The 26,664-nt window shown below is 49.7% G+C and overlaps 2 protein-coding genes across 3 annotated transcripts; one reads left to right on the top strand and one right to left on the bottom strand.

Moving 5' to 3' along the window:
• The first annotated feature begins 964 nt into the window (after positions 1 to 964).
• On the top strand, positions 965 to 11,987 carry EPX (eosinophil peroxidase). The gene is made up of 13 exons (XM_011953705.1): positions 965 to 1,163; positions 1,276 to 1,369; positions 1,609 to 1,784; positions 1,952 to 2,069; positions 2,190 to 2,319; positions 3,186 to 3,392; positions 5,082 to 5,400; positions 7,189 to 7,349; positions 7,687 to 7,942; positions 8,371 to 8,541; positions 10,218 to 10,455; positions 11,032 to 11,244; positions 11,553 to 11,987. Exons 1-12 carry the CDS (start codon positions 1,088 to 1,090, stop codon positions 11,231 to 11,233), a joined length of 2,148 nt encoding a protein of 715 aa, XP_011809095.1. The 5' UTR covers positions 965 to 1,087; the 3' UTR covers positions 11,234 to 11,244; positions 11,553 to 11,987.
• Positions 11,988 to 12,251: 264 nt separating this feature from the next.
• MKS1 (Meckel syndrome, type 1) lies at positions 12,252 to 26,081 on the bottom strand. Of its 2 annotated transcripts, none has more exons than XM_011953708.1 (18): positions 25,942 to 26,081; positions 25,098 to 25,207; positions 23,450 to 23,520; positions 22,888 to 23,043; positions 21,538 to 21,635; positions 20,450 to 20,578; positions 19,963 to 20,067; positions 19,180 to 19,288; positions 18,572 to 18,628; positions 17,169 to 17,211; positions 16,848 to 16,913; positions 15,312 to 15,382; positions 14,937 to 15,006; positions 14,727 to 14,834; positions 13,922 to 14,055; positions 13,293 to 13,375; positions 13,110 to 13,207; positions 12,252 to 13,001 (listed from the first exon to the last, which is right to left on the bottom strand). In XM_011953708.1, exons 1-18 carry the CDS (start codon positions 25,989 to 25,991, stop codon positions 12,910 to 12,912), a joined length of 1,650 nt encoding a protein of 549 aa, XP_011809098.1. In that variant the 5' UTR covers positions 25,992 to 26,081; the 3' UTR covers positions 12,252 to 12,909. The 2 variants fall into 2 exon arrangements, with proteins under 2 accessions (XP_011809098.1, XP_011809097.1); XM_011953707.1 differs by lacking the exon at positions 25,942 to 26,081 and adding an exon at positions 25,631 to 25,779.
• Positions 26,082 to 26,664: the final 583 nt, after the last annotated feature.

Genomic DNA, 26,664 nt, shown 5'->3' with positions numbered 1-26,664 from the left:
ACTGGGATGCATTCTGCACTTAAGGTGGAAATGGAGGCTCACCCAAGGTCATGAAGCTAGTGACAGGGCTGGATTCAGCCCAGGCCAATCAGACCCTGGTGCAGCACACTACCTCTAAAGAAACTACTTCTCACCAAGCCCAGTAGGAACTCAGAATTGAAACCTACTTCTCAGAGTAAACCTACTACTGATTGGCACTGAAGAAACGCCAAGAGAATAAAGCCCACGGTGGGTGCTCACTTTTAGGCTCCACAGCAGCTCACTCAGCTGGATGTTTCACCTGTGACATCTCACTGTGTCCCCAAAATGGCCCATGAGGAATTTCACTGCCAGACCCTGCTTCGGCCACAGCCTCATACTCTCCCTGGCACCTTGGAGGGAGTGAGTAGGGCTAGGGGATAAGGAGAGGAAGCAAATCATTCATCACAGATCATTCATTCACTCAACAAACACCTGCTAAGCACCTACTAAATGCTGGGCTTTGAGCTGGGTCCGGGGATGTGTGTAACAGTAAGGCAGATTCAGTTTCTGCCCTGTTGTGGGAGGAGAGGCACCTTTCCAATGATCTGGCCCAGCTCTCATTCTAGGGATGTGAAAACTGAGGCCTGGAGAGGGAAAGTGGCTTGCCCAAGGCCATGCAGCAAGGCAGTGGTGACTGAGGTGCACCGCTCCTGTCAGCCAACAAATATCCATTGATCAACACCTGTGTCCCAGGCGCTGCTCTGGGCCCTGGGAGAAGTGCATCAGTGGGCTCGGTAGTAGAGGGTAGGGACGGAGTGAAGGGTAGGCAAGAAGAATGTCCCCAGGCTGGCAGGGGGTGGGGTGGGAGGTTTCAGTCTCAAAACTCCCCTGAAAACCAGAGGGAAGTTCCAGAACTCCACCCAAGAGGCTGGGTCTCTGAGGCCCAGAGCTGCCCTCCCCCACCCTAGAATGGGCTATAAAAGTCCCTTCCAAGCTAAGTCCAGAGAAGAGCAGGAGGAGGTGAGAGGTCAGCTGGGGGTCCTCACAGTGAGAGGGGAGCAGGGGACCCTCCCTCGCAGGTTGTGAATGTCACTCACATCCCGGCTGGTGAAGCCTCACTGCAGACATGCATCTGCTCCCAGCCCTGGCAGGGGTCCTGGCCACACTCATCCTTGCCCAGCCCTGTGAGGGCACTGACACAGGTAATAGCCCCTAGACAGCCAAGGAGGAGGGAAGGGAAATGGAAGGGGAAGCACTTGGGATTTGATGGAGGTCTTGTGGCTCGCTGAACCGAGTCCCCATCTCTTTGAACAGACTCTCCTGGGGCAGTGGAGACCTCGGTCCTGCGGGACTGCATAGCAGAGGCCAAGCTGCTGGTGGATGCTGCCTACAATTGGACGCAGAAGAGGTGGACTTGGGTCTGGGGGCTGCATGGGCCTGGGAGGATCAGTGAGGGGCATGGGCCCCAGCCAAGGTCATCTCACCCATCACCCACCTCTGGACCCCATGAACCTCTCCTGTTGGTAGAGCCTCCCTTCCATCCATCCTTCTGTCCTCTTGCCCTGTCCTGAATGTCCCCCAGGACTGGGCCTCTGCTAGGTGGGTCTGCACCCTGTCTCCAGCCCTCACTTCTCCTCTCCTGGGCAGCATCAAGCAGCGGCTTCACAGCGGCTCAGCCAGCCCCATGGACCTCCTGTCCTACTTCAAGCAACCGGTAGCAGCCACCAGGACAGTTGTTCAGGCCGCTGATTATATGCATGTGGCCTTGGGGCTGCTTGAAGAGAAGTTACAACCCCAGCGGTCCGGACCCTTCAATGTCACTGGTACTCTGATCCCCATTGAGCCCCCTGGGCCTGCCCTGGCCTGGAGTAGAAGGAAGCCAGGAGAGGGAGGCAGGGTGCACAGGCTTGGGGTATGGGGAGGAGAGAGGGTAAAGGGATGGGAGGTACAGAGCAGGCCATCTCAGGCCTGCCCACCTGCCTTCCCACAGATGTGCTAACAGAACCACAGCTGCGGCTGCTATCCCATGCCAGTGGCTGTGCTCTCCAGGACCAGGCCGAGCGCTGCAGCAACAAGTACCGCACCATCACTGGACGATGCAACAACAAGTATGTGCGGGGGGCTGCCCCTGCTTGGGGATCCCTCCTTTCCTGCACCCACCCTCTCCCTCCATGCTGAGCCATCTCCAGGCTCTGCCCCCTGCTGACCTACCCCACCCACGGCTGCAGGAGGAGACCCTGGCTAGGGGCCTCCAACCAGGCTCTGGCTCGCTGGCTGCCGGCCGAGTATGAGGATGGGCTGTCGCTCCCCTTTGGCTGGACCCCCGGCAGGAAGCGCAATGGCTTCCTCCTCCCTCTTGTGAGTTGGGGCTGAGGGCGTGGGAGGTTGCTTGATCTCTTAAATGTGGGGAGTAAAACACAGCCTAGAGTCACCCAGGCAGGGCTTGAACCCAGGCCCTTCCACTGACCAGCGCAGTGACTTGTGGCAAATAATACAGCTTTCTGAGGCTTAGTTTCCTCATCTGTAAAATGGCCCTAAAACCTACCTCGGAGAATATTGTGTGAATATGGAAGTCCTTGGTATAAATAGCTATAAAGGACGTGCTCTATTCATGCTAACCATTACAGTGTTGTAGAGTTTTTTCTGAGAAAATTAGTGTCCAGTCTTGCTAAATATAAACAGCTCTATACCTTAATCTGACTTTATCTATTGATCTGTTTCACATTTATCAAGTCATCAGTTTTTTATTGATATATCAATATAGTGGTCTATCATCTACCCATCTATCAACATCTATTAATTTTCTTCTATCCATCCTCCCATCCACTGACCCAGTACTCCCTACATGCATTATCCATCACCTGGTAACCAGCCCGTGCACCTGTGAATCAGTGCTATCGTCTGGGTAGCTATCAGTCTATAAATTGATCTATCTATTTGATCTGCCTTCCCCTCTGGAAGAGCTGGTGAGATCTGAGCCAGTCAACCTGGCCCCTCTCCTTCTCTTTACCACCAGAATCCTCAGGAGCCCAGCCAGAAACCATCCTTCTAGGAATCAGAGCAGGAGGTGGCTACATCTCCAGGGACAAAGGGGGCATGGAGGGCAGAGAGGAGAGGTTGTCAATTCCAGCAGGGCAGCTGCTGCTCTCTGAGTCCTGGGTTGGCTCTAATACCTTGTGGGGTCAGGGAGCCCATGTCCTCTGCTGATGTTATTTCCCCCCCAGGTCCGGGCTGTCTCCAACCAGATTGTGCGCTTCCCCAGCGAGAGACTGACCTCCGACCGTGGCCGGGCCCTCATGTTCATGCAGTGGGGCCAGTTCATTGACCACGACCTGGACTTCTCCCCGGAGTCCCCGGCCAGAGTGGCCTTCACTGAGGGCGTTGACTGTGAGAAGACCTGTGCCCAGCTGCCCCCCTGCTTTCCCATCAAGGTACCCTCAGCCAATCCCCCACGCCCCTGTGTGGCCTCCCCCAAAGGCAAGGTGCTGGGGGTGGGGATCTGGAATACTGGAGCACCATCGTTAAGCAGCTGCCTGTGGAGCTGGGGTATGAGACAGAGACACAAGAAACACAGCTGAGCAGAGAGCCCGCACCCTGTGTGTTTGAGAGGTGGGGGTAGGGCAATCTGCCAGGAGGCTCAGGTCAGGCTTCATGGGGTGGGAAGCCCTCGAGACAGGTCTTGACCCATGGGTCTGAATCCAACAGGGGAAGCCTCTGCCATGGGTCTGAATCCAACAGGGGAAGCCTCTGGGCCCCTGCTTTTGGCAACCTAAGGGCCTCTTAGCTCTTGCCCTTCTCTCCTTCCCAGAGTGGTCTAAGGGCTCTGCAGCTCTTGCCAACTTCTTGGGCTTGGGCTGTGAGTAGGGGTCCTAACCTTCAGGCTAGAAGGCAAGGCGAGTGTGGGGTACTAGGGAAGAAAAGATAGAATCCAGGGAGCAGAGTCTCTGCTAGGGACATAGGGTTGACACACGTGCACACACACTCTCACATACACACACGTACACACACAGTCGCCCTTAATAGGTGGGGCCACATTCACGAGGGATGACATGTGAGGGCCTCTGGATGGCCTCTTCCTTAGCAATCTTGTCTATTCCTCAATCCCTGGCTCAGGGGCACCTCCTCTGGAGAGCCTTCTCAGATCTTCCTTTCACATTTTTAACATATGGCCTCCCCTCCCCTCTCCTCCTTCTCTTCTTTCTCTTCTTTCTTGCTTTCGTCCTTTCTTCCTTCTTTCCTTCCTTGTTTCCTTCCTTCCTTCCTTTCTTGTTTTCTTTCTTTTTCTTTTCTTCTTTCTATTACTATTATTCTGAGACAGAGTCTCGCTCTGTTGTCCAGACTGGAGTCAGAGGTGCAATCTCAGCTCACTGCAACCTCTGCCTCCTGGGTTCAAGCAATTCTCATGCCTCAGCCTACTGAGTAGCTGGGATTACAGGCACGCGCCACCATGTCTGGCTAATTTTTGTATTTTTAGTAGAGATGGGGTTTCACACGTTGACAAGGCTGATCTCAAACTTCTGGCCTCATGTAATCCACCAGCCTCAGCCTCCCAAAGTGCTAGGATTACAGGCGTGAGCCACCACGCCCGGCCCACATATGGCTTTTCTATCAAGCACAACAGATGCCACTTCAACCTAGTTTCTTAACTCTATGTGTGTGTCTTTTTCCACTGAACTGCCAGCTTCCTGCAACCTTTCCTGTGTTTTTTGACCTTCATAGTCTCCAAAGCACCAAGCAAGAAAGGGGCTTAGAAAAGGTCTGTCGAAATGAACAGAATTAAAGAAGCTCAGGCCTAAGAGTCAAGAGAACTAAGTTCTAATCCCACCTTTCCTGCTAACTAGTTGTCACTTCCCTTCTCTGAGGCTGTTTTCCTCGCTGTAAAATGAGGATCGAGATTGTTTCCAAAGCCTCATTCATTCCTAACCTTTTGAGACTCTACGAAACAAAATGCTAAGGACACTCAGACTGAAGGGGTGAGCAGCATGAGCTTGGGTGAGTCAAGGAGGGCTTCCCGGAGGAAGGGAGTTTTAAGCAAGGTTTTGAGAGAGGTGGGACATGAGGGAGAGGAGTGAGTCTGCTATTGAGGGCGCCCCATGTCACTGGCTCCTCTTCCATCTCAGATACCACCCAATGACCCCCGTATCAAGAACCAGCGTGACTGCATCCCCTTCTTCCGCTCGGCACCCTCATGCCCCCAAAACAAAAACAGAGTCCTCAACCAGATCAACGCGCTCACCTCCTTCGTGGACGCCAGCATGGTGTATGGCAGCGAGGTCTCCCTCTCGCTGCGGCTCCGCAACCGGACCAACTACCTGGGGCTGCTGGCCGTCAACCAGCGCTTCCAAGACAACGGCCGGGCCCTGCTGCCCTTCGACAACCTGCATGACGACCCCTGTCTCCTCACCAACCGCTCAGCGCGCATCCCCTGCTTCCTGGCAGGTCAGACTGGGAGGAAGGTGGTGTCTTTCCAGGAAACAGCCATCCCTGGGATCCCGATTGGGAAGTCATGGTGGGATGTGGCGAAAGTACATGGTTTGGGACCTCAGTATTAGGCACACAATAGGCATAGATCTGTGCACAGTCATCACAGAATCAGAACGCTGGAGTCCCTTTCCAAGCTCCCTGTGTGTGCCCAGAGATAACTGCTTAACCATCTCTGGTGAGAAGCCTGTCACCACCTATATGGTACCCCAGCTCAGCCACAGGCAGCTCCGACTGTTAGAAAGGTCTCCTTATTTTGATCAAATATTCACCTATTCCCCTTAATCATGCTTCTGGAACCTCAGAAAAGACACTGTCTCTCTTTCACACAGGAATACCTCAAAGTAGCTGTTACTTCCATCTCCATGTTTTTCCTCTTCTCTGGGATAAATTTCCTTAGTTCCTCCCTGTCCCCACCTGTTGCTAGACAGTTAATACCTTCTTCTGGAAGCATAATTTGAACTCTCCTCAGGGTCTTTTGCCCCGTGTACATGGTTACAAAAATAATGGTAGTCATTTCTCATTGAGATATTTATTTATTTTAGTATTATTATTATTTTTTAAGACTGAGTCTCACTCTGTCACCCAGGCTGGAGTGCAGTGGTGTGACCTCAGCTCACTGCCACCTCCACCTCCTGGGTTCAAGTGATTCCCCTGCCTCAGCCTCCCGAGTAGCTGGGATTACAGGTGCCTGCCATCACATCTGGCTAATTTTTGTATTTTTAGTGGAGATAGAGTTTCACCATGTTGGCCAGGCTGGTCTCGAACTCCTGACCTCAGGTGATTCACCTGCCTTGGCCCCCAAAGTGTTGGGATTACAGGCATGAGCCACCGCACCCAACCTTATTAAGATATTTAAATGTGTCATCTCTAAACCTTGCAACAGCCTTGAAAGGAGGGAAATATTATTGGTCTTATTTTACGATAAGAAACTGAGACTCAGGGAAGGTGAATCATGTGCCCAAGAGCACACAGTTTCAAATGGCAGAGTCTACTTGAGAACACAGTCGGTATTGTTTCCAGGTCTCTGCCCAGTCCACTCTATTCCACTGTTTTCCTCACAGGGAGTCAGCCCCAGCCCCTCTTTTGAAGGATTGTATATTTATGTGTCCTGGGAAGAACAGTGTGTGCCTTCAGGAGAGGTCTACTGAACTAAGATCTTGTGCAAAAGGGTTTAGTTAAAAGCAAGCAAATGATGGAATTAACTTTCCTTCCCTGCCTGGAGTAGAAGGTCTGTTCCTAAGAACAGTCTCTGCCCAACCCTCCCTCTCTTCCTCTTTCCCTCTGGCTCATGGGGGAGAGCAGTGTTATACGAAGCCCAAAGATGGAAAAAGGTACACCAGCCCTTGGCAGAGAACATGTAGGCAGATGCAGCTCATGGACAGGTGGGCTCGCAGTCCCAAAGTCAAGGTGCCCTTGCCCAGAGCTGGTCCGGGCTATGGCTCTGGTTGTCTTATAGAGTAGAATCCTTAGGCAAAGAAGCCCTTGCCTGAGACCAGCAGCTGCCCTGTGCTTTCCCACCTAACCCAAGCCTCCTAGGAACCCCTGGTCCTCCCGCTCCTGACCTGTTGTGTTAGGGAGGAGAGTGGCGATGAGGAGCCTCAGCACAGCTGAAGAGATGGAGGTCCAGTGAGGGCCAGGAGTGTGGCCCACCCCGTCTCTCCAGTCCCCAGCCCTGGGTCTGCCCTAGTAGAAAGACATTGCTCTGGAAAAGGCTGCAGTAAATCTGAGCTTGGGGTTTTCAAGGTGACACCCGATCAACGGAAACCCCCAAACTGGCAGCCATGCACACTCTCTTTATGCGAGAGCACAACCGGCTGGCCACCGAGCTGAGACGCCTGAATCCCCGGTGGACTGGAGACAAGCTGTACAATGAGGCTCGGAAGATCGTGGGGGCCATGGTCCAGGTAAGGAGCTCTGCATCCCAGCATCCTCCAGATGACAAGCTTGGCATGAGAAGCAGTCCTTAACACATCCTTGGGGATGTGTCTAAAACCAGCTGGGTCTGGGTGACTGGTGGTGCGCCTGGATCTGTCCTCTTCCCCCGATTCTGCCTCTAACTCCGTGTGACCCTGTCTGTGTCACTCACCCTCTCTGGGCTTTGTATCTCCACTCACTAACAGGAAATTAATATTGTCACATTTGACATGATGACAATAAAGAATATGTCTGAGCCACCCTTTGAAAAGGCAAGGGTGTGGGTGAGTGGCCTCTAGGGTATGTTCCTCCTGTCTTCTCTTCCAGATCATCACCTACCGAGACTTTCTGCCCCTGGTTCTGGGCAAGGCCCGGGCCAGGAGAACCCTGGGACCCTACAGGGGGTACTGCTCCAATGTGGACCCACGAGTGGCCAACGTCTTCACCCTGGCCTTCCGCTTTGGCCACACCATGCTCCAGCCCTTCATGTTCCGCTTGGACAGACAGTACCGGGCCTCTGCACCCAACTCACACGTCCCACTTAGCTCTGCCTTCTTTGCCAGCTGGCGGATCGTGTATGAAGGTGACCAGGTTTTCCAGGGGGCAAATGGGGGTAAGGGTGGGGAGCATGCCCTCCCCTAGGTGGGACAAGCTTACTGCCAGGAAGCCAGGCTGCTGCAGAGGCCACTGCTAAAATCTCCCCAGGACAGTGGAAACAAGGCAGTCAGCAAGACCCTCAGTCACAGGCCTCCCATCCTCTGTGGAATGAGAGGATTTTTTAAAGGGGTGGAGACTAATGTCAGATTGATGGGGAGCTCACCTTCCACTCCTTAAGAAGTGTCTCCCAGCTCCAGCTGCTTCATGTCTCTCCAGAACTCTGTTTCCTGACAAACATTACAGAACATACCCAAATGGCTTCTCCAGCTCCGGGCTAGTTTGGCATCATGTGATAACCCAAGTAGCTTCCCAGAGGCTGGTCCAATCTGTGCTGCTCACATTCCCTGCCACCAGGTGGCATCGACCCCATCCTCCGGGGACTCATGGCCACCCCTGCCAAGCTGAACCGTCAGGATGCCATGTTAGTGGATGAGCTCCGGGACCGGCTGTTTCGGCAAGTGAGGAGGATCGGGCTGGACCTGGCAGCTATCAACATGCAACGAAGCCGGGACCATGGCCTTCCAGGTGAGGGCGCTGTCCGCCTCTTCTCCCAGCTTTCCTCAGGCCAGGCTGCTCAAGGGGTCTGGGAAGACCCTAGTACCTCCTTTCTGACTGGGACTATCTACAGGATGTACAGGGGTGCAAAGCCATGCAAGGCCAAGGTCGATTTCCCAAAGCACCCCTGGAGCTCCGCTTGTTATCCTGCCATGGTTCCCCATCCACTGCAGGGGCTCCAGCTTTAGGTTCACCACAGGACCAGGACTTAGGCCCAGGAGCTGAAAAAGGGAGGCTTGAACTTTCCAAGTAGAAAAAAAAAGCAATAGGCTTAAAAGGCAGGGAAGAACTGCTCCATTCCCAACACTCTGGCAAGTTCCAAGGAGGAAGGCTAAAATTTCAGAGCTACAGAAACGTTCCTTGCTCTAAGTGGAGAAAGGCAAAGAGTCTTAGAGGCAGGGAATAGGTGGAATAAAACTAAGTCTGCAGTGGCTGTTTGGTGAGGGCACAAATGACCTTATCCCAGGAAAGAAGAAAATGTAGGCACTTTGTTGGTCACTTTCATGTACATTAATTTGTCTTCCCAATCACCTTGAGAAGCAATGATGACAGTCATTTTATAGATGAGGAACTATGTTCAGAGACAGCTAGTAACTTGCCCAAGGTCACACAAATAAGAAGTAGTAAAATCTGAATTTAAATTTACAATTTCTCCTTTCTTCCCCCGTTCAACCCCAGTAGGGGAAGGCTTTGGCCACTGCCTTGCTCCTCTCTCCTTCCCACCTCCTACCTCCCTGTCTAGAAAGAAGCTGAAGGCCCATCTGCCCATATGTGAAGCAGTGGTGGCACCTCCTACTGCCCACCCCACTTCACACAGCGCCTGGTAGAGCACAGCAGGCACTCGAGAAACCTGAGCTTCTTTCCTTCCTTAAACTTGGGTGCTATTGGCAGCTAATTGGAATTGGGTGCTATTCCAGCTATTGGAAGTTTCTGAAAACTTTTTAAAAACTGCTTTATTGAAATATACCATAAAATTCACCCATATGAAATGGACAATTCAATGATTTTAGTGTAGAGTTATGCAGCCATCATCATGATCTAATATCACATCATTTCCACCACTCCCCAAAGAAACCTTGTAAGAACAGTCAATCCCCATCCCGACCCCAGCCCCAGTCACCTCTTAATTTACTTTGTGTCTCTATATTGGCCTATGCAGGACCTCTCATATCAAAGGAATCATAGTGTGCCGTCCTTTTCTGAGTAGATGAATTTTATCCACGCTCTCCATTTGTTGGTTTGTTCATTCATTTATTCTTTCACTCATTCATTCATTCTACAAACCTGGTGGAGAGTCTTTTATGTTCTGGGTACCGTCTTACTTGAGTCCAATGAATGCACTCAAGCCCAGTAATAATATCATTAAGTGTTGGATTTGTGGTTATGTGTTTTGGGTTAAAACAGCTTTTTAGGTTAGGACACAATCCTTAGTCTGATGCACACTGAGCACGGTTGTCCACTCACATTTTCAATCAGAGGACAGAAACCTGGTCTTTGGAAGGTTTAGGGCCTCTTCTGCCAGCAGGATCTTCTGGGTCTGCCCAATATTGACTGGCCACAGCTTCCTCCCAGAGGACTGGTGGAGAGAAGCAGAAGCTAATGGGAGGTCAGCAAGACTCAAGCTGCTTCTCCCTGTTCCCCTGCAGGGTACAATGCTTGGAGGCGCTTCTGTGGGCTCTCCCAACCCCGGAATTTGGCACAGCTTAGCCGGGTGCTGAAAAACCAGGACTTGGCAAGGAAGTTCCTGAATCTGTATGGAACACCTGACAACATTGACATCTGGATTGGGGCCATCGCTGAGCCTCTTTTGCCGGGGGCTCGAGTGGGGCCCCTTCTGGCTTGTCTGTTTGAGAACCAGTTCAGGAGAGCCCGAGACGGAGACAGGTCAGTGACCCTATCATAAAAGACATTAGCACAAGAGGCAGAGCAGAAAAACACTAGCATTTCAAGACTAAACATTGAAGATCACTGCTCTTTTTAGTATCATTTCTTCCAAGTTCACAGGATCTGAAATCAGGAGGCTCCTCTCTGGAAAGCTGGGTTAAAGGAAGAGAGACACTGACCCAGGCAAGACCCATATTGCCTGAGCAGAGTCATCTTAAACCCAGGAGGTAGCCTGGCAGCCTCGCTGTTCTGGGTTGGTAGATCCCAGAAAACATGAGCAGAAAGGGCTAAATCTGGTTTCCCTCCAATAAGTTTGTGATTTAAGACCTGACTCCTTATTTGGAGTTGGTATTGCCTGAGTTCAGATCCGGCCCTGGCCACTTAAATTACTGTGCACTGAATACTGGGCAATTTATTTGGCCACTGAATTTGTTTCATTTCTAAGATTCCAATCTTGCAGGAATTTTTGTGAGAACTGAATGGAATAATGTATGTAAAGTGCCTGGCACACAACAGGTGCTCATTACAAGGTAATTCCTCCCCAACCTTCACCCACATCTCTTGACTGCCTGGTAGGTTCTGGTGGCAGAAACGAGGTGTTTTCACCAAAAGACAGCACGAGGCCCTGAGCAGAATTTCCTTGTCTCGAATTATATGTGACAATACCGGTATCACCATGGTTTCAAGGGACATCTTCAGAGCCAACATCTATCCCCGGGGCTTTGTGAGCTGCAGCTGTATCCCCAGGCTGAACCTGTCAGCCTGGCGGGGGAAATGAGGCTTCTGCAGGTAAGGGGAGGCCACCTCCAGCACCCTGGGCTGGGTTAAGCCCTCATATCCTTCCCTGGATGGATGGCTGAGTCCTCTTAGGTCTCTAAGCAGAGAAAACAGAACTTGTCATGAGGAATACAGTACTCTTTCCAAGTGGCTTCCCAGTGTACTAGCTTCTGGGCTGACAGTCAATCCCAGGCCCTAGGACTTTGGCGAGGAAATTAGGAGCATCCAACTATCCTCAGTTTGGTCACTAATACCCGAAAACAGCTCCATTTCTAAATGTCCAGTAAATTCCTCACTTATCCGTTCTGTTACTTCCACAGGAGTCTATCCCAAGCCTCCAACTTTTGGAGACAAGGAGAAGGGGAGAACCATGAAGCTGCCTTGTCCCCCTGGAGCAACTGCAGCCTGCTGACGCTTCTGCTGGCTACAGCTCAGAGCTGGGTTCCCCAGCCGGGAGTGAGCTGGGGGCTCCTAGCAGCAATGGACCTTCCCGCCATGGGAGTCTCTTAGGTATTAGGTTATGAATCAGTGCCACGTGCAAAGGCTTGGGAGCCAAGCTATGTGGTCTTGCACCCCAGGCAAGAAAAGTCAGCTGGAGGGTTTATAGCACTTTCTACTGTTTCCCAGCCCTCCCTCCCCTCCCTCACCGTGACTGAGACCACTCAGTCCTAGCCTCCAGACACCCCACAGTCCTCCTCTGAGCCTGAGGCTGGGCAGCATGCTCTGCTTCTACCAATAAAGCACTGCTAAGGGCAGGGGCTGCTGTTTCTGTGTTGGGCTAGGGAGGACGTGGCCTCAGTTCCATGCTTTGCTCCAGGTGTTTAAGAGAAGTGCTGCTAACACGCACGCTGGCACAACCATCTAAGACTCTCCCGGGGGCTGAATTAGGAGAGCCCAAAGAAACACTGTGGAGTAGGGAAAGGCAGAAAAGGGGAAGGGCAGACATGGTAGGGGCCCTGACATTAAGAAGAACACCCCAGCCATACCAGCAACCTGAGCAGACAAACAGCCAACGGAACATCAGTCAAAATAAAAGGGGTTTATGGACAAAAAAAAACCCAAAAAACAAAAAGAACACAGGAAAAGATACCATGCAGCTAGCAGAAAGGACTCGGCACTGCCTTCAACCTTCACCTACTCAGAAATAACTCATATCTCAACCTCAGCAAGCCCCAAGCAGTAGAATGAGGCTGCCCTGGAAAGAGGAGGCTGAGACTCACAGGCTGGGGATTTAAGACCCCTCTCACCATCCACCTTCCTCCTTCTTTGGTCTTGCAAGAAGGAAGGCTCCATTTTTAAAGGCTGGAGAACAGCAGATCCCTGCATCCCCCTGCTACTATGAGACAAGCCAGAAAAGTGAGTCAAGGCCACACTCACTATGGGGTCACCCCAAACAGCTTCAGACCAAAAAGCCTGCCTTGCTGTGATGCCCATTTACAGTGACTGCAAATATGAAGGGGGGGGGGTGGGCCACAGGGTCTCTGGCTTTATTTCCACAGGGTAGGGAGAAGACCCTGCAGAAGGCTAGTCAGAGGGGCCAGCTGAGAATTTCCCAGCTCTTCTGGTTCTTAGCAGACCAATGTGGTCTCTAATCAGACAGACGAAGAGGCAGGAGAGCACTGGCCTCAGATATCCCCCATCTTGTCCTCTTGCACTGTGGCCCAGGGTTGCTGTGAGCTAGGAGACCAGGGTTCCAGAGGGGCTCACTAGGTCCTGCGGGAGGCTTTCCCGGGCCTCCTGCATGCGGCGCCGGGCTCGACGGAAGGCCTCTGTAAGGAAAGGAGATATGGTATTTGGCTGCCATATGGTATTTCTCTCTGCACTGCAGAGAGAAACAGGCCCATGCTGACCCGGGGTGGCTTGGGGAGGGGACATACCCAGCACATTGTGAACGGAACTCTGCTGGCTGAAACCTTCCAGACGGTCCAACACACTCCGCATCCTTTTCCGAAGGGAGCTCGATTCCATGAAGGCCCTGCAGGGAAGCCAGCCACATGGTTACGGCTGTTCTCCACCCCTCAGGGATAAGGTGCCCCGAGACAGAGGGCCAGGTCCCTCACCTGGACTGCTGCAGACAGTGCAAGCGGAAGGTGACAGTGCCTGTGGTCTCTGTACGGAGTCCAAAGCGGCTCAAGCGCTCCCCCTGCGGCATGCCATTGGGAGAGCATCAGGTTTCTGCAGTCTCTAGACACCCCCGCAGTATGCTGGCCTCGTCCCCGTTCTTATTCTCATTCTTGGGAAGCGCAGTTCTGTTGGGGAAACCTTATTCCATCACCCAGACTCTATTACCTCAAGGCTAATACTGGGCTACTGGGCTCCCCCAACTATACCAGGGAACATTCCAACCTCATTTGAGAGGCAGCGGTCTTACATGCTTACTGTGAATCCTTCCCACATCTGATTACTGAGGCCTTCAGTGACAGGGGAAAGAAAGAGTCCGTTATTCTGATGGGGACCAAGGGAAATCTCTAACTATACTATTTTCCAGAGACCTCCTATGATAGCAGTGTAGATATTGCAACCTGGTTCAAAATGTGGCCATGACTTCCAGCTTAAGCCATAGGAAGGAAGGGGCTAATATTGAAGCAATGCACAACTAAGGGGTCTTGACCCAGATCCCACCTCCTACAGAACAGAAGGACAGGACCATAAGTTCCCAGCATGAAGTCGCTCCAAAGACAAAAGTCACCTTGAAGGATCCTGGTATCCGCACATAGGAGAGGTCCTCCAGTTCCAGAGAACCGCCAATGAAAAACCTCCTCAGCTCAGCCACCATGCCAAGCTCCACAGGTCTCCATGTGGAGACTGTGAGGGTGTGTGAGCCTGTGCAAGGGAAGAGGAGACCGGGGCCGGGTCCAGAAAGGGCATGTGGCCCCTCACTGACTCCCCAGCAATGACACAAGCCTAGACTTCGCTAAAACACCTGGTCTGGTGATGACCTGGCCTCTGGTGAAGGTTATCATGGTTACCCATAGCACCTGTTTGGAAGTCAAGCAGGGAGAAATTCAAATTTCTGCTCTGCTAGTTATTACCTGCATACCCAGGACAGGTTTCTTAACCTCTCTGAAGTTCATTCTCCTCATCTAATAAAATGGAAATAATACCACCTGCACCTCACAGAGTGGCTGGGAGAATTAAGTGAGAAGTATGGCACAATGCCACACAGTAAAAGACAGATGCTTTTATTCCAAACTGAATGCTGATTCATTCAATACACACATGCTATGAGCCAATTTTGCCATACAGCTTCTCACCCTGAGTCCAATCAGAGGAGCACGAAGCACATGGAAACACTGTCAGGAAGTCAGTGCCAAGGCCACGTTATTGTCTCTAATGGAGTGGGGCAGCAAGTCCTCAGAGGAACAGGAACTCTTTCAAGCCAAATGCTTCTAATTCCCAGCTATCCCCACCCCTCTCCAGAAGCATTCGAGTGTTAGTCTTGCTCTTAGGGCCTAGGGCATGTGAGCCACAGAAGGGCGGGGACAAGCGGTTACCTGGAGTGGCAGGCAGCACCACAGCCCCGTAGCCTTCCACACGGTACCTCTGCCAGAAGTCCAGTGAGAGGACCTCACAGTAGAGCACAGGCCACTCCGGGAGTGCGTCTGGGAGAAATGAGAGAAGCGGCCAGGTGACAGGCGGGCCTTCACCAAGACGGCACTGCTTGAGGGGAACCAAGGCCCAGGATCAACTGCTGAGCTACTCACCAGAAGATTCATCCTCATGGAGGAAGAAGGCTTCAAACGTGAATGGGTAGGAGAAGTGAGCCACCTTGTCCTATAAAAAGGAGTGTCATAGGGTGGGCAAGCCCTCCCTTGGAATTTGTTCTCCTTGTGGCCAATGACAGGTTATCTTCACAAGGGAAAAAGAAAAATTATCACCCAGGTGGGAAATAGGAGTCTGAGATGCAAAGGGACACCCAGAGAGGACCTCCAGGCCAGGTAGCCCTGCAGAACCCACATACAAGTCACCCAACTCGGAATCCTCCCCAGGGTGCACAGCACTTGGCCTGACAAAACCTCAAATGCCATCCCAGGAGCAGATCTCATTCCCTTCCAGATACCCGCTCTCATTCTCCATACCATTCCCAGGGACTTGGTGGTGCATGTCTGTGTTACTCCTGAGAGCCGCTGGAATGCTGGGCTTGACCAGTCTGAAAGCCAAAGAACAAATATAGTAAGCTCACCTGGGAGGAAAGCAAGTCATTCAGAAAAAGACAGAGTTTCTTTATTCATTTATTCACATAAGCTATCATTCATTTACCATTTCCTGAGTGCCTGCTATGTGCTAGTGTATCTTAGGGGTATCTTGGTAACTAGATAAAAAAGATCCCCATCTCTCATGGAGCTGACATTCTGGGGGAAGCAGGGAGACAAAACACAAACCAGCAAGAGACTATTGGGCAGTGATGAGTGCTCTATTCAAACAAAACGGGAAGGGACTGAGTGACTGGGAGGCTTATTTAGACCGGGTGGTAAGAGAAGGCCTTTCAGAAGCGACACAGGCTGAGACCTAAACTCAGAAAGAACCAGCCCCGCTAAGATATGGCAGAAAGGGTTTCAGACAAAGGAAATGGCCCTTAAAAGGTTTTAAGGGGGAAATGAACCTGGCTGGGAAGAATGACTGGAATGTTGTAAGGAAGAGATAGGCAGAGGCCGGCTCACTCAGGGTATTGAGTTTACATTTTACTCTAAGTGGGAGGGGAAGCTCTTGGGGGTTTTCAGCTCAAAAGGGACATAACTTGTTTACATTTTTTAGAACTCAACTTGGCTTTGGTGTCTGTGGCAAATGAACTGCAAATGGGAGCAAGGCAGGAAGTAGGGGGATAAGTCAGAAGTTGAATGCATTGGCCTAGACAAGAGACGGTGGTGGCTTGGTGTAGGGTGCTGGAGAGAACAGACAGGTTCACAACACCTTTTGAAGACAGAATGCACAGGAACTGTTGACAGATTGGCTGGCTATAGGGAGCTAGGGAAAGTGAGGGATCAAGGATGTCCCCTAGGTTTTTGGCATCGGCAACTCAGTAGATGACACTGCCATTCTGTTAGGATGGGGAAGACCAGGGAGGAGAGGTTTGAAGGAAGAGGAGGAATCCAGAGTTCTCTTTGATCATGTTAGACAGAAATGACAAAGAAGTAACTGGATACGAGTCTGGCGTCCAGGGGAAAGGTTAAGGCTGGAGGCAGAAACCTGGGAGTCTGAGACATATCGATGGTATTTAAGCCATGGGATGGATGAGGTCACCCAGGAAGACTGCAGACAGAGAGTAACAGAAGGCCTTGGCTTAGCCACGGGTACCCTCACGGTGTAAGATCAGCAGAAGAGAAGGCATTACCCAAGGAAGGTGAGGGGCCACCAGTGAGATAGGAGAGAGAAATGTGGAGCCAGAAGCCAGAGAAGTGTGTCATGCAGCACAGTGGGCTCTGGCAAATGCTTCAGGAAGGTCAAGCGAGGTGAAAGCAGGAAAGTTCCCACTGGGTTTGGCAAAGTGGATGTGATCTACAACCTTGACAAGAATAGTAACAGTTTCAGCAGAGGAGTGGGAAAGGAAGCCTGACCAAATGCCTCTAGATCTGTCTGAATGGCTATAAAAGGAGAGACTTAAGAATATTACTTACGAGTAGTTGGCAATTCCACAAAGAAGTGGACGTAGAGATTGTCATACTCATAGCCTTGGGCTGAAACTAAGAGAGAAAACAGGAAGCTATTTTAGCTTTTTATCCTACCACCCTCAGCACCCAACCCAGTCCCGAGGGTCCAACACACCCTAAGAGCAAGTCTTTTGAGGGCCAGGAACTCTCTGCATTTCCAGGAAAGACTCACCATTGAGTTTCCCAAGTACAGCAGACAAGGCCTCTACCAGGGTGGAGGAGACTATTCACAGCTACATCTAGGCACGTGCCTTAGCATCAAGAGATCTATGCTAGCAAGACACTTACCTACCTCTCCATTTACAAAGAGCCGGAGGGCACCTGGGACAGTCTAAGGTGAAGAGAAGTGGGAAAGGATCAGCAGGCCTGAAGGGAATTGGCACTTCTCCTCCAGCCCCAGCTACAAATCTGCAGACAACCTGACACTGGGGGTCAGACCCTGGGTGTCGCTACTGCACTTTCTCCCCACCCTGACGCTTCTCCACAGATCTGTTTCCTTCATTCCTAAGATACATAATGTAAGGGGAAAGTACATAATTTAAATGGCAGTAAGTGCAATGCACTATGGGAAATCAGCCAAGCAACAGCAACTGCCCTGTGGTGTGCAATAGGAAGCCAGAACGCCCAGTTCCCTTTACATAGCTGAGGTCAAGAAACCAGGGAATTTTCTTTTTTAATTATTTGTGCATCTGTCTTATCTAACTTTTAAATACTGAATATCTGTTGCTTATGCAATATGGAAACAGTGAAGGTTAATTTTTCAGAGAAAGAGAGGGAGACCAGTAATTCTATCTTTGTTTCCAGGTCTAGAGATGGAACATTTAGAACGAGAAAAGACAAAGAACAGCACAACAGAATAGCTGAACTAAACCACTTTCTTTTTTTTTTTCAGACAGGGTCTTGATCTGTTGTCCAGGCTGGAATGCAGTGGTGTGATCATAGCTCAGTGCAAACTCAAACTTCTGGGCTCAAGCGATCCTGCTGCCTCAGCATCATGCATAGCTGGGACTACAGGCATGTATCAACATGCCTTGCTAATTTTTTTTTTTTTTAAATTTTTGTAGGGATGTGGTCTCACTATGTTGCCCAGGCTGGTCTCAAACTCCTGGCCTCAAGTGATCCTCCCACCTTGGTCTCACAAAGTGCTGGGATTATAGTCATGAGCCACCGCATCGGGCCTATATTTTTTAAGAGCCAAAATATGTGACAAACAGAAATGGCAACCCTGCCTCTCAGTGGGGATATTTGAAAAAATATCCACATGAAAGGTGAAGAAGACATTTTTCACCCTTATATTTATTTTCTAAATTAATTATAAAGTAATACATAAATACATTACCACTGATAAAAATTCAAAACTACCTGAGTTTAGGGAATAAAAAGCAAAAATCCCTGATATATCCCTCTCACCACCCACTACCCATCTACCACATCTAATCCCACCCTCCCCAAAAAAGCCACCCACAGCATATGCGTAGCCTTTCAGGCCTTTTTCTCAGCATTAACAGTTCTCTATCAACATGCAATGTTGCAAAACACATAACAAGGACTATATGTGCTATTCTTTGCCTTCCTTTTCACACCGTAGAGTATATCTTGGAGGCCTTTAAGAGAAGTGCTGTAACCCATCCACAGTCAGAATGCTCCGGCTAAACACAGCTCACAGTGCTGCAGGAAGCCAAGCTACTCACCATCTCAAAGTCAGTGCCTATGAGGCTGCTGAGATACTCCTTGTGCCGGCCATAAAGCTGAGGAAACAAACCAAACCAAAACTCAAGATGCAACCCAAGCTAGACCAAAGTTCGGTTCTGAATGGGAAGAAGAAGAAAAACAATAGTGGGAAGGATCACCAAGAGCTGGAGGCACAAGCACCTGACCCACTGCCATTTTACTGTGAAGCAGAGGCCCTGGAGTCAGCTGGTCTGGGGCAGAATCCTGACTCTCGTGCTTACAAGCTATGTAACCTTGGGCAGACTACTTAGCTCCTCAATCTCGGTTTCCCCACTTATAAGGTGGTAATAAGAAAAGCGTTCACCTCAAAGGGTTGTTGTAAGGACTAAAGGAAATAAGGTATATAAAGTACCTAGCACAGAACATGGTAAGTGCTCAAATAAATGGTTATTGTTATTATTATAATATGATCAAAAACTTCTGATATGTCAGCAATGCTGCCTAAGTCAGAAGGGGCTATGAAGGGCAAGGCTTTTCCCAAGCAACTGCTGACATCAAGTCCAGAAACGGTCTCAGCTCCAGGCACTGAGGCTCATCCCTTCGATACTTGGAATGAACTCGCACTCACATCCTTGAACACTCGCCGTTCCCGCTCCTCCTCCTCTGGCTGTGCGAGGGGAGAAACATTGTCGATCGTATATTTCCACAGCTCCTGCTTCTCTCCCTCCATCTCGATCCTGTAAGGTCAAAGCCACAGAAAGGAGCGACTCTAATAATGAGAGATGGGCCTGGGGATAGCTCCCAGCCCAGGGATAAGCGATCAGGGGCCATACACCTCACTTGAAGTATATGATGATAAAAATGGCTGTATTGATGACCAGGAAAGAGAAACAAAAGGATAAAGCAGAGAAGGCACCAGACTAGACTCAGACAGTATAGGTTCTGGGCCCATTTCTGGCTTGAAGTTATAGTCAAACTGTAAGGCACAACATTCCTGCCACCCAGTTCTTTCACCTAAAAAATGGACAGGTTGGTCCAGATAATTTCTAATTTACACTTCTGTCATTTCCAAGACACAGAGATGAGGAACAGTCAGCCCACAGGAAAAGCCTGGCTGAGTTCACCCCACTCTGTTCTGGTCAGGTCCTACATTCAGCAGCACAGAGAATCACTGTCACTTAAATGTACCACTGAAGTGATCCCTTTCAAATTAGTGCAGTTGCACATTTTCTGAGAAAGGAGTTCCCGGTTTCCTAAGGCCCATGACTTGGAACAGAATACGAACCATTGCCTGGGAATGTAAAAGTTAGAACGGATGAAGGACTTTCTGACAGTCTAGTTGACTAGGGACAAGAAGTGCAACCAAGGGAAGGAATGTCAGTCTCCACTACCCCTTTCTTCCTCTCCTTACCTGTAGGGTCCTTTGAGGCCCGTGAAGTCAGGTTTTACTGTGATCACACCATTGCCATCTACCTTCAGAGTACACAGGACGTGTTCATACTTCTTATAGCCAAGCCTAGAAATCAGGAAAACACCAAGGTTGAGGTCAATGGTCCTCCAGGGAAAGAGGAAGAGATACTGAGCCCACTTCAGGGGAGAGAACAGAGGCTATAGGGAGAGCTGTCATGGTAAAACTTTCTAACTAAGAAAAAAAGGAAGAAAAAGTCCTCCCTCTTCTTTAATACAGGATGATAAGAGGAAGGGGATAGCTGGTGAGAGGAAAAGAGGATGAGGATCTGAGCTGGCAGCGAGAAGTTTCACTCGCAACTAAGAAAAAAAGGAAGAAAAAGTCCATCCCTCCCTCCCCTATAACCCAGGATGATACTAACAGGAAGGGGAGAGCTGGTGAGAGGAGAAAAGGATGAGGCTCTAAGCTGGCAGTGAGAAGAGCCACTCACTTTTTATAGGGCCCCAGGTCTGCCATGATGTGCATTGTCTGAAGAGGGGTGTTAATGACATGGTTGCTCCTGACGAACTCTTCTGAGGGCTCCCAGGTGACAATGCGTGACTTGAGGATGCCGCCCTCCCTGGGAGACACCGCAAAAAGGTCACTTCCCTGGCACACCCCAATGGAGCACACCCCAGTGGAGAGCCACGGCAGAATGGGAAGTTTGAGCTGGTGGACAAACTGCTTTGTTTTGTTTTGTTTTGTTTTGAGACGGAGTCTTGCTCTGCCGCCCGGGCTGGAGTGCAGTGGCCCGATCTCAGCTCACTGCAAGCTCCGCCTCCCGGGTTTACGCCATTCTCCTGCCTCAGCCTCTGGACTAGCTGGGACTACAGGTGCCCGCCACCTCACCCGGCTAGTTTTTTGTATTTTTAGTAGAGACGGGGTTTCACCGTGTTAGCCAGGATGGTCTCGATCTCCTGACCTCATGATCCGCCCGTCTCGGCCTCCCAAAGTGCTGGGATTACAGGCTTGAGCCACCGCGCCCGGCCTGTTTTGTTTTTGAAGAGTCAAAATATTTGACAAACAGAAATGACATCCCTTCCCTCTCTCTGAGGCACTTTGGAAAAATGTCCACATGAAGAGTGAGGAAGACATTTTATGTTTTTATACTTATTATTTTTTTTTGAGACAGAGTTTTGCTCTTTTTGCCCAGGCTGGAGTGCAGTGGTGGGTCACGGCTCACTGCAAGCTCCGCCTCCCGGGTTTACGCCATTCTCCTGCCTCAGCCTCTGGACTAGCTGGGACTACAGGTGCCCGCCACCTCACCCGGCTAGTTTTTTGTATTTTTAGTAGAGACGGGGTTTCTCCATGTTGGTCAGGCTGGTCTTGAACTCCCAACCTCAGGTGATCCACCCGCCTCGGCCTCCCAAAGTGCTGGGATTACAGGCATGAGCCACTGCACCCGGCCATATTTATTTTTTAAATTAACCATAAAGTAATACTTGAATACTATATATAACCACTGATAAAAATGCAAAACTACACAACTTTAGGAAATAAAAAATAAAAGCTTGCCCCCCATCCCATGCCCGCACTCACATCCCTCGCCTGTCCTGCCGGCGCCGCCTGACATTTGCCATTCGCTCAACCAAGAATGACGGCACCTCGCTGGCTGCAGTGGTCATTCTCTGACAGTGCTGGGAAAAGCAAGTAGCCCCGTGTAAGCCATCTGGTCAGGGCCACATGGGGCCAAATACCTGAAGGGAAGTCTTCCTTCTGAAACCTCATCCAGGACCTGAACCCTGCAGGTTCCGCCACCTCACAATTATACATGCTAACGGAGGAAGCAGTGGCCAAACAACCCAAAGAAGATTTCTACCACATCGTGGTGTGCCTTTGGATTTTAAAAATGAGTTATTTATGTTAATATTAAAATCAGTCTGCATTCTCTGAGCACAAACCAACAAAACGATGGGTTAGTTTGCTTGGTAGATGTTGAAGTTAATAAGGTGGTTAGAAAATGCCAAATGGGATACAAGTATTTTGTGGGAAATCCTCACATGGTAACTGCGCACTAACTGCATTTTCATTTGTTTTTCCAAAACAGACAACCCAAAGTTAATTTAATTGATATTATTTTTTAAAGAGACAGTGTCTCACCCAGGCTGCAGTGTGCAGTGGTGCTATCATAGCTCACTGCAACCTTCAACTCCTGGGTTCAAGTGATCCTCCCACCTCAGCTTCCCAAGTAGCCAGGACTACAGGTACATGCCACCATGACCAGCTAATGTTATCAATCCACAGCTCTGCTAATGAAAGCATGTCAGTCTTTCAAAAACATTTATTGAATACCTGTTCCTTGCAGAAACCTACAGAGTCATAGACAAAAATAAAAAAATATAGGCTCTACCCTTGAGGAGTTTAAAATCTTACTGAGAAGACAAAAGCAACTGAAATGCAGTGACTGAGGAAAATGCAAAACAAGGTCACAGGGTATTTTTGTCATTGGCAGATTGAGGACATAAGCCATTTTCCACAGCTATACTGAACTCTTCTTCGAACCCATATACTCAGAGTTTGGGCCGAATCCCCTGATGAATTTTATCTAGATTGTTCCAGACTCCACCACCTGTCTTTTTTCATGATGCATGGAGGAAGTCAAGCCCAGTGGTTACTTTTCCCAGTATGCACTCTGCAAGCGTATAATCAGAGATACTGGCAGCTCCTCCAGGCCCTCCAGCAGGCAGAGAAGGGAGCAGCAGCCTCACCACCTGTAGACTGTGCCCATTCTATTCCAGGCTGGCTGCCAGCAGCAGCAGCTCACAGCAGTTCCTAGACAGGCTACCTGTCTCCCCTTACTAGGCTTCTGACGTAACACAAGAATCCAGTGAGGCGAAAAAGCTACAGGAAGCAAAGAGGGAAGCTATGAGACCCTGGAAAGAACAATACCTCCTCCAAATTGGTGTATCTATCAGAGTCAGTGTAGGTAAAGATTCGTTGGTTCTTCTTGCCACCTGAATTCTCCAGCTTCAGGATCTCCTGACGGTACTGATAATCCAAAGGACTCTGACAGGCTGCTTCATTTTGGTACAGATCTACTTCAAACTGAGGTTACCATAAGGAAACAGAGATGTGTACATCATTATAATACAGCAAACTTTTGCTTCTATAACTACTATTTAATCAAATCAGTTCTACAGAGCTGATGCTATCTGACACATTTCCATAACCAACACTAAATTAATGGATGGCAGGGGAACCAAGAACATCAGACCTAAAAGGAACCAGACTGATAGTCTAATCCAAGTCTGTGATTACAGACGGCATATAGCCCAGAGATGAAAAGTGCATCTGAGTAGTGGCAATCCCTGTTACACTGCCCTTTAAACACAACAGGGCAAAGTATAAACTGTTACAACCTGTCTGGAAATCACTTTGGCAACATGTATCACCAGTCATGTGGAGGCAGACCAGGTGGAACAGACAGAGCAGACAACAGACACTGGCTCACCTGGCTAAAGAGCTTCTCCTGCCACCCAATCACAATCTCCTCCTCTTCGTCTTCCTCTGGGCGGTGTCCACCTCCAAAGACAACAGAGTGAGTCAAATGCTTGAGCCGAACCAGCACCACTTCTTGCTCTGTGGTTGACTATAACCAAAGTTCCTATTCTTATATTTGCCACAAAAACCAGCTGCAATTCAGCAATTTATTAAGTACTCAACCTAGAGAAATGCTAGAAGGGCTGTATATAAGAGTTAGTATGAGTAGAAGCCAAGATTAGAACCCAACAAGTCTTAATCACTACTCTGAGTAAAAGAAAATACCCTCCAGGAATTTTTTTTGGGGGTGGGGGAATGGAGTCTCACTCTGTCACCCAGGCTGGAGTGCAGTGGCACTATTTCAGCTCACTGCAACCTCTGTCTCCTGGGTTTAACGATTCTCCTGCCTCAGCTTCCCAAGTAGCTGGGATTACAGGCACACGCCACCAACCTGGCAAATTTTTGTATTTTCAGTAGAGATGGGGTTTTGCCATGTTAGCCAGGCTGATCTTGAACTCCTGACTTCAGGTGATCCACCTGTCCTGGCCGCCCAGAGTGCTGGGATTACAGGTGTGGGCCACCGCGCCCAGCCTCCTCCAGGAAATATCTAACTAACTGGATATAAGAAACTGAAATTTAGATACAAGCTGAATAGCCAGCCCTTCTGCAGTCCAAACTGTCTGCATTTGCTAGAAAATAACCCTGGCATTTTTATCTTTATTTTTACTATTTCTAAAGCCATATATGTAGTATCACAAACACTGAAATTTAGGAGGCCAAGTGTCAGGAGAGGACAGTGAAGGCAAATAAATTATTTTTTAACAGAACCAAATCTGGCTGGACGCAGTGACTCGCACCTGTAATCTCAACATTCTGGGAGGCTAAGGTGGAAGGATCACTTGGGCCCAGGAGTTTGAGACCAGCCTGGACAACATAGCAAGACTTTTTCTCTACTAAAACTTTTAAAAAATCAGCCGAGTGTGATGGTGTGAGCCTGTAGTCCCAGCTACTTGGGAGGCTGAGGCAGGAGGATGGCTTGAGACTGGGAGACCAAGGTTTACAGTGAGCTATAATCATACCACTGCACTCCAGCCTGAGCAACAGAATGAGATTCTGTCTCAAAACAAAACACAAACAAAAACAAAGAAAACAAATCTAATCTAATACACTCTTGGCTGGCTGAGTATGCCTTTTTCAGAGACACATGTTTCACAACCCGCAAGCCCACACTCTTGCCCAGGAACGGCTCTGAACAGAAAGAGAAACAATAAAGGCAGACAGACTAGTGACCTGACACAACCACTCTGTCCTCTCCTTCTCATTCTTTCGGTTTCCCAGATAAGGAAAACCACATGAATACAGTTGATCTTCATATGCACATTATATGTATATTTTTCAAGCAGTCCCCAGTTTAAAAATTGTTTTTTAAAGTGTTTATATGTGTATTTAGAGTTTCGGACACGTCTTCTCTTTTAAAAATGCCACAAATAGAATGTAGATTGCCAGGCAAATCTGTAACATATCAGAAGTATAGTACTTGTTATCTCACTACATTTGGCCACAATTCTGATTAGTATCAAAATTAGTAGTAGATGGCACATCATCACCATAACACCCACTGGCAGTTGGCTGAGGTCTAAAAGTGGCCAAGTCTATGAGGTCCTTCCAGAGCTCGGCAGCAGGCTGATAATGAAAAAAGTTGCTTGATGTGATTCTTTGCAGGTGAACCCTGTCAAGAAAAGCCCAAAATATTTGTTACCAGACACGCAACCGGGAGATGAACACAAAGCAAGGATTGGGGAAACAAAACAGAGGAGGTGGGGTTGCCAAGGTGTGCTGGGTGCAGACAACGGAGAGGAGGTGGGTGGGTGCGCGGTCCTATCGGGAAGAGTGAGGGTGAGAGGGTGTACTGGGGACACAGGGCTCTGAGAAACTGGGAGCACCAAGGACGTGAATGGACTTGGGTGTGTCTGTAAGGGGTTCTTGGAGGCTGTGAGTGGATGGGGGTACGGATAGTGAAAGAAGTGGGGAGCCCGGAGAAGAAGTGGTCGGGATTGTAAGCAGAAGTGGGGGCCTCGCAACGCCGAGTTCAGGTTGGAATGATCTAAGGACATTAAAGCATGGGGCCTCGGGGCTGGGGCGGTGCGACTACCGGAGGCGCAAGTTGCGCACGGGGTCCCGGGAGCGATACACTGCCTCCCCGATGTCAGTGCTCCAGACGGTCTCCGCCATGACAGCTGCGACGCGCCGCGACTGCGCCGGAAAGCGCGCCGCTCTGTTTTCCTGGCAACAGAGACTCTGGATCGGGAGGCGACGGAGGTGCTGCGCGCGCAACCCGTCGTTCTCGTCACGGCGCCACAGTCGCAGTAGGCCACCCAGTGCAAGTGAAGCCCAAACCTAACGCCCAAGAGGGCTCCGGGGTCCTGCCAATCACCGCTTACCATGTATGCGAGAAAAGCTCACCCAAAGCGGGACCTCGTGCGCGGTACAAATGAGGAAACTGGCACAGCCATCAGCCCACCTCATATAGCCAGATGCAGAAATGATGATGGAGACCAGGTGATCTGAGTCTTCGCCCTCTACCTTTTCCACCATGCCACACTGCCTTCCACTGAACGCGTGAAAACTTTGGCCTGAAAATCGGTGGATGTGACTGTAAGAAATGCACCCATTATTCCCAAAGGAGACAGGGAAGGTGATGGCCCTTAGCCAAACAAGAAAATACATTCTTGGAAGACAAAAAAAGTGTCAGAAGATTTATTAATCTTTGTGTTGATATTCACTGAACAAAGAAAGAAAAAACAAGGAAGTCAACAGTAAGGAAGGAAAAGATGTTATTATTGAACTAGTTCTTACCTTGTGTGTGTTAGTTTTGGATCATTAAGCCACTTTAGATACTGCACGGGCTTCCTGAAAAGCCAAAAAAGTGACATTAACAAGTCATGCTTCGTTGGACTAGCAAAGGAAGGACATGCTGTAACCTCACGTCTGGCGCCTAGGTGCCTTGGGAATGTCAACATTTATCAGCCTTTTTCACATCTGGTCCTCCTCCAACAAAGTAAGCAATTGTCCCCTGAACTCAGGAATCTCATGCCAGTTTGATGATTTGGCATTGGAAGCTCTGGGTGCCATAGCCACTAGTTGTGTAACGCCAACTCACCATAAATAGCACCATTTATTTAGGAT

This window comes from Colobus angolensis, unplaced genomic scaffold (assembly GCF_000951035.1).
Source record: "Colobus angolensis palliatus isolate OR3802 unplaced genomic scaffold, Cang.pa_1.0 Scaffold37, whole genome shotgun sequence".
Lineage (NCBI taxonomy): Eukaryota > Metazoa > Chordata > Mammalia > Primates > Cercopithecidae > Colobus > Colobus angolensis.
This window is presented reverse-complemented; position numbering and strand designations above follow the sequence as displayed.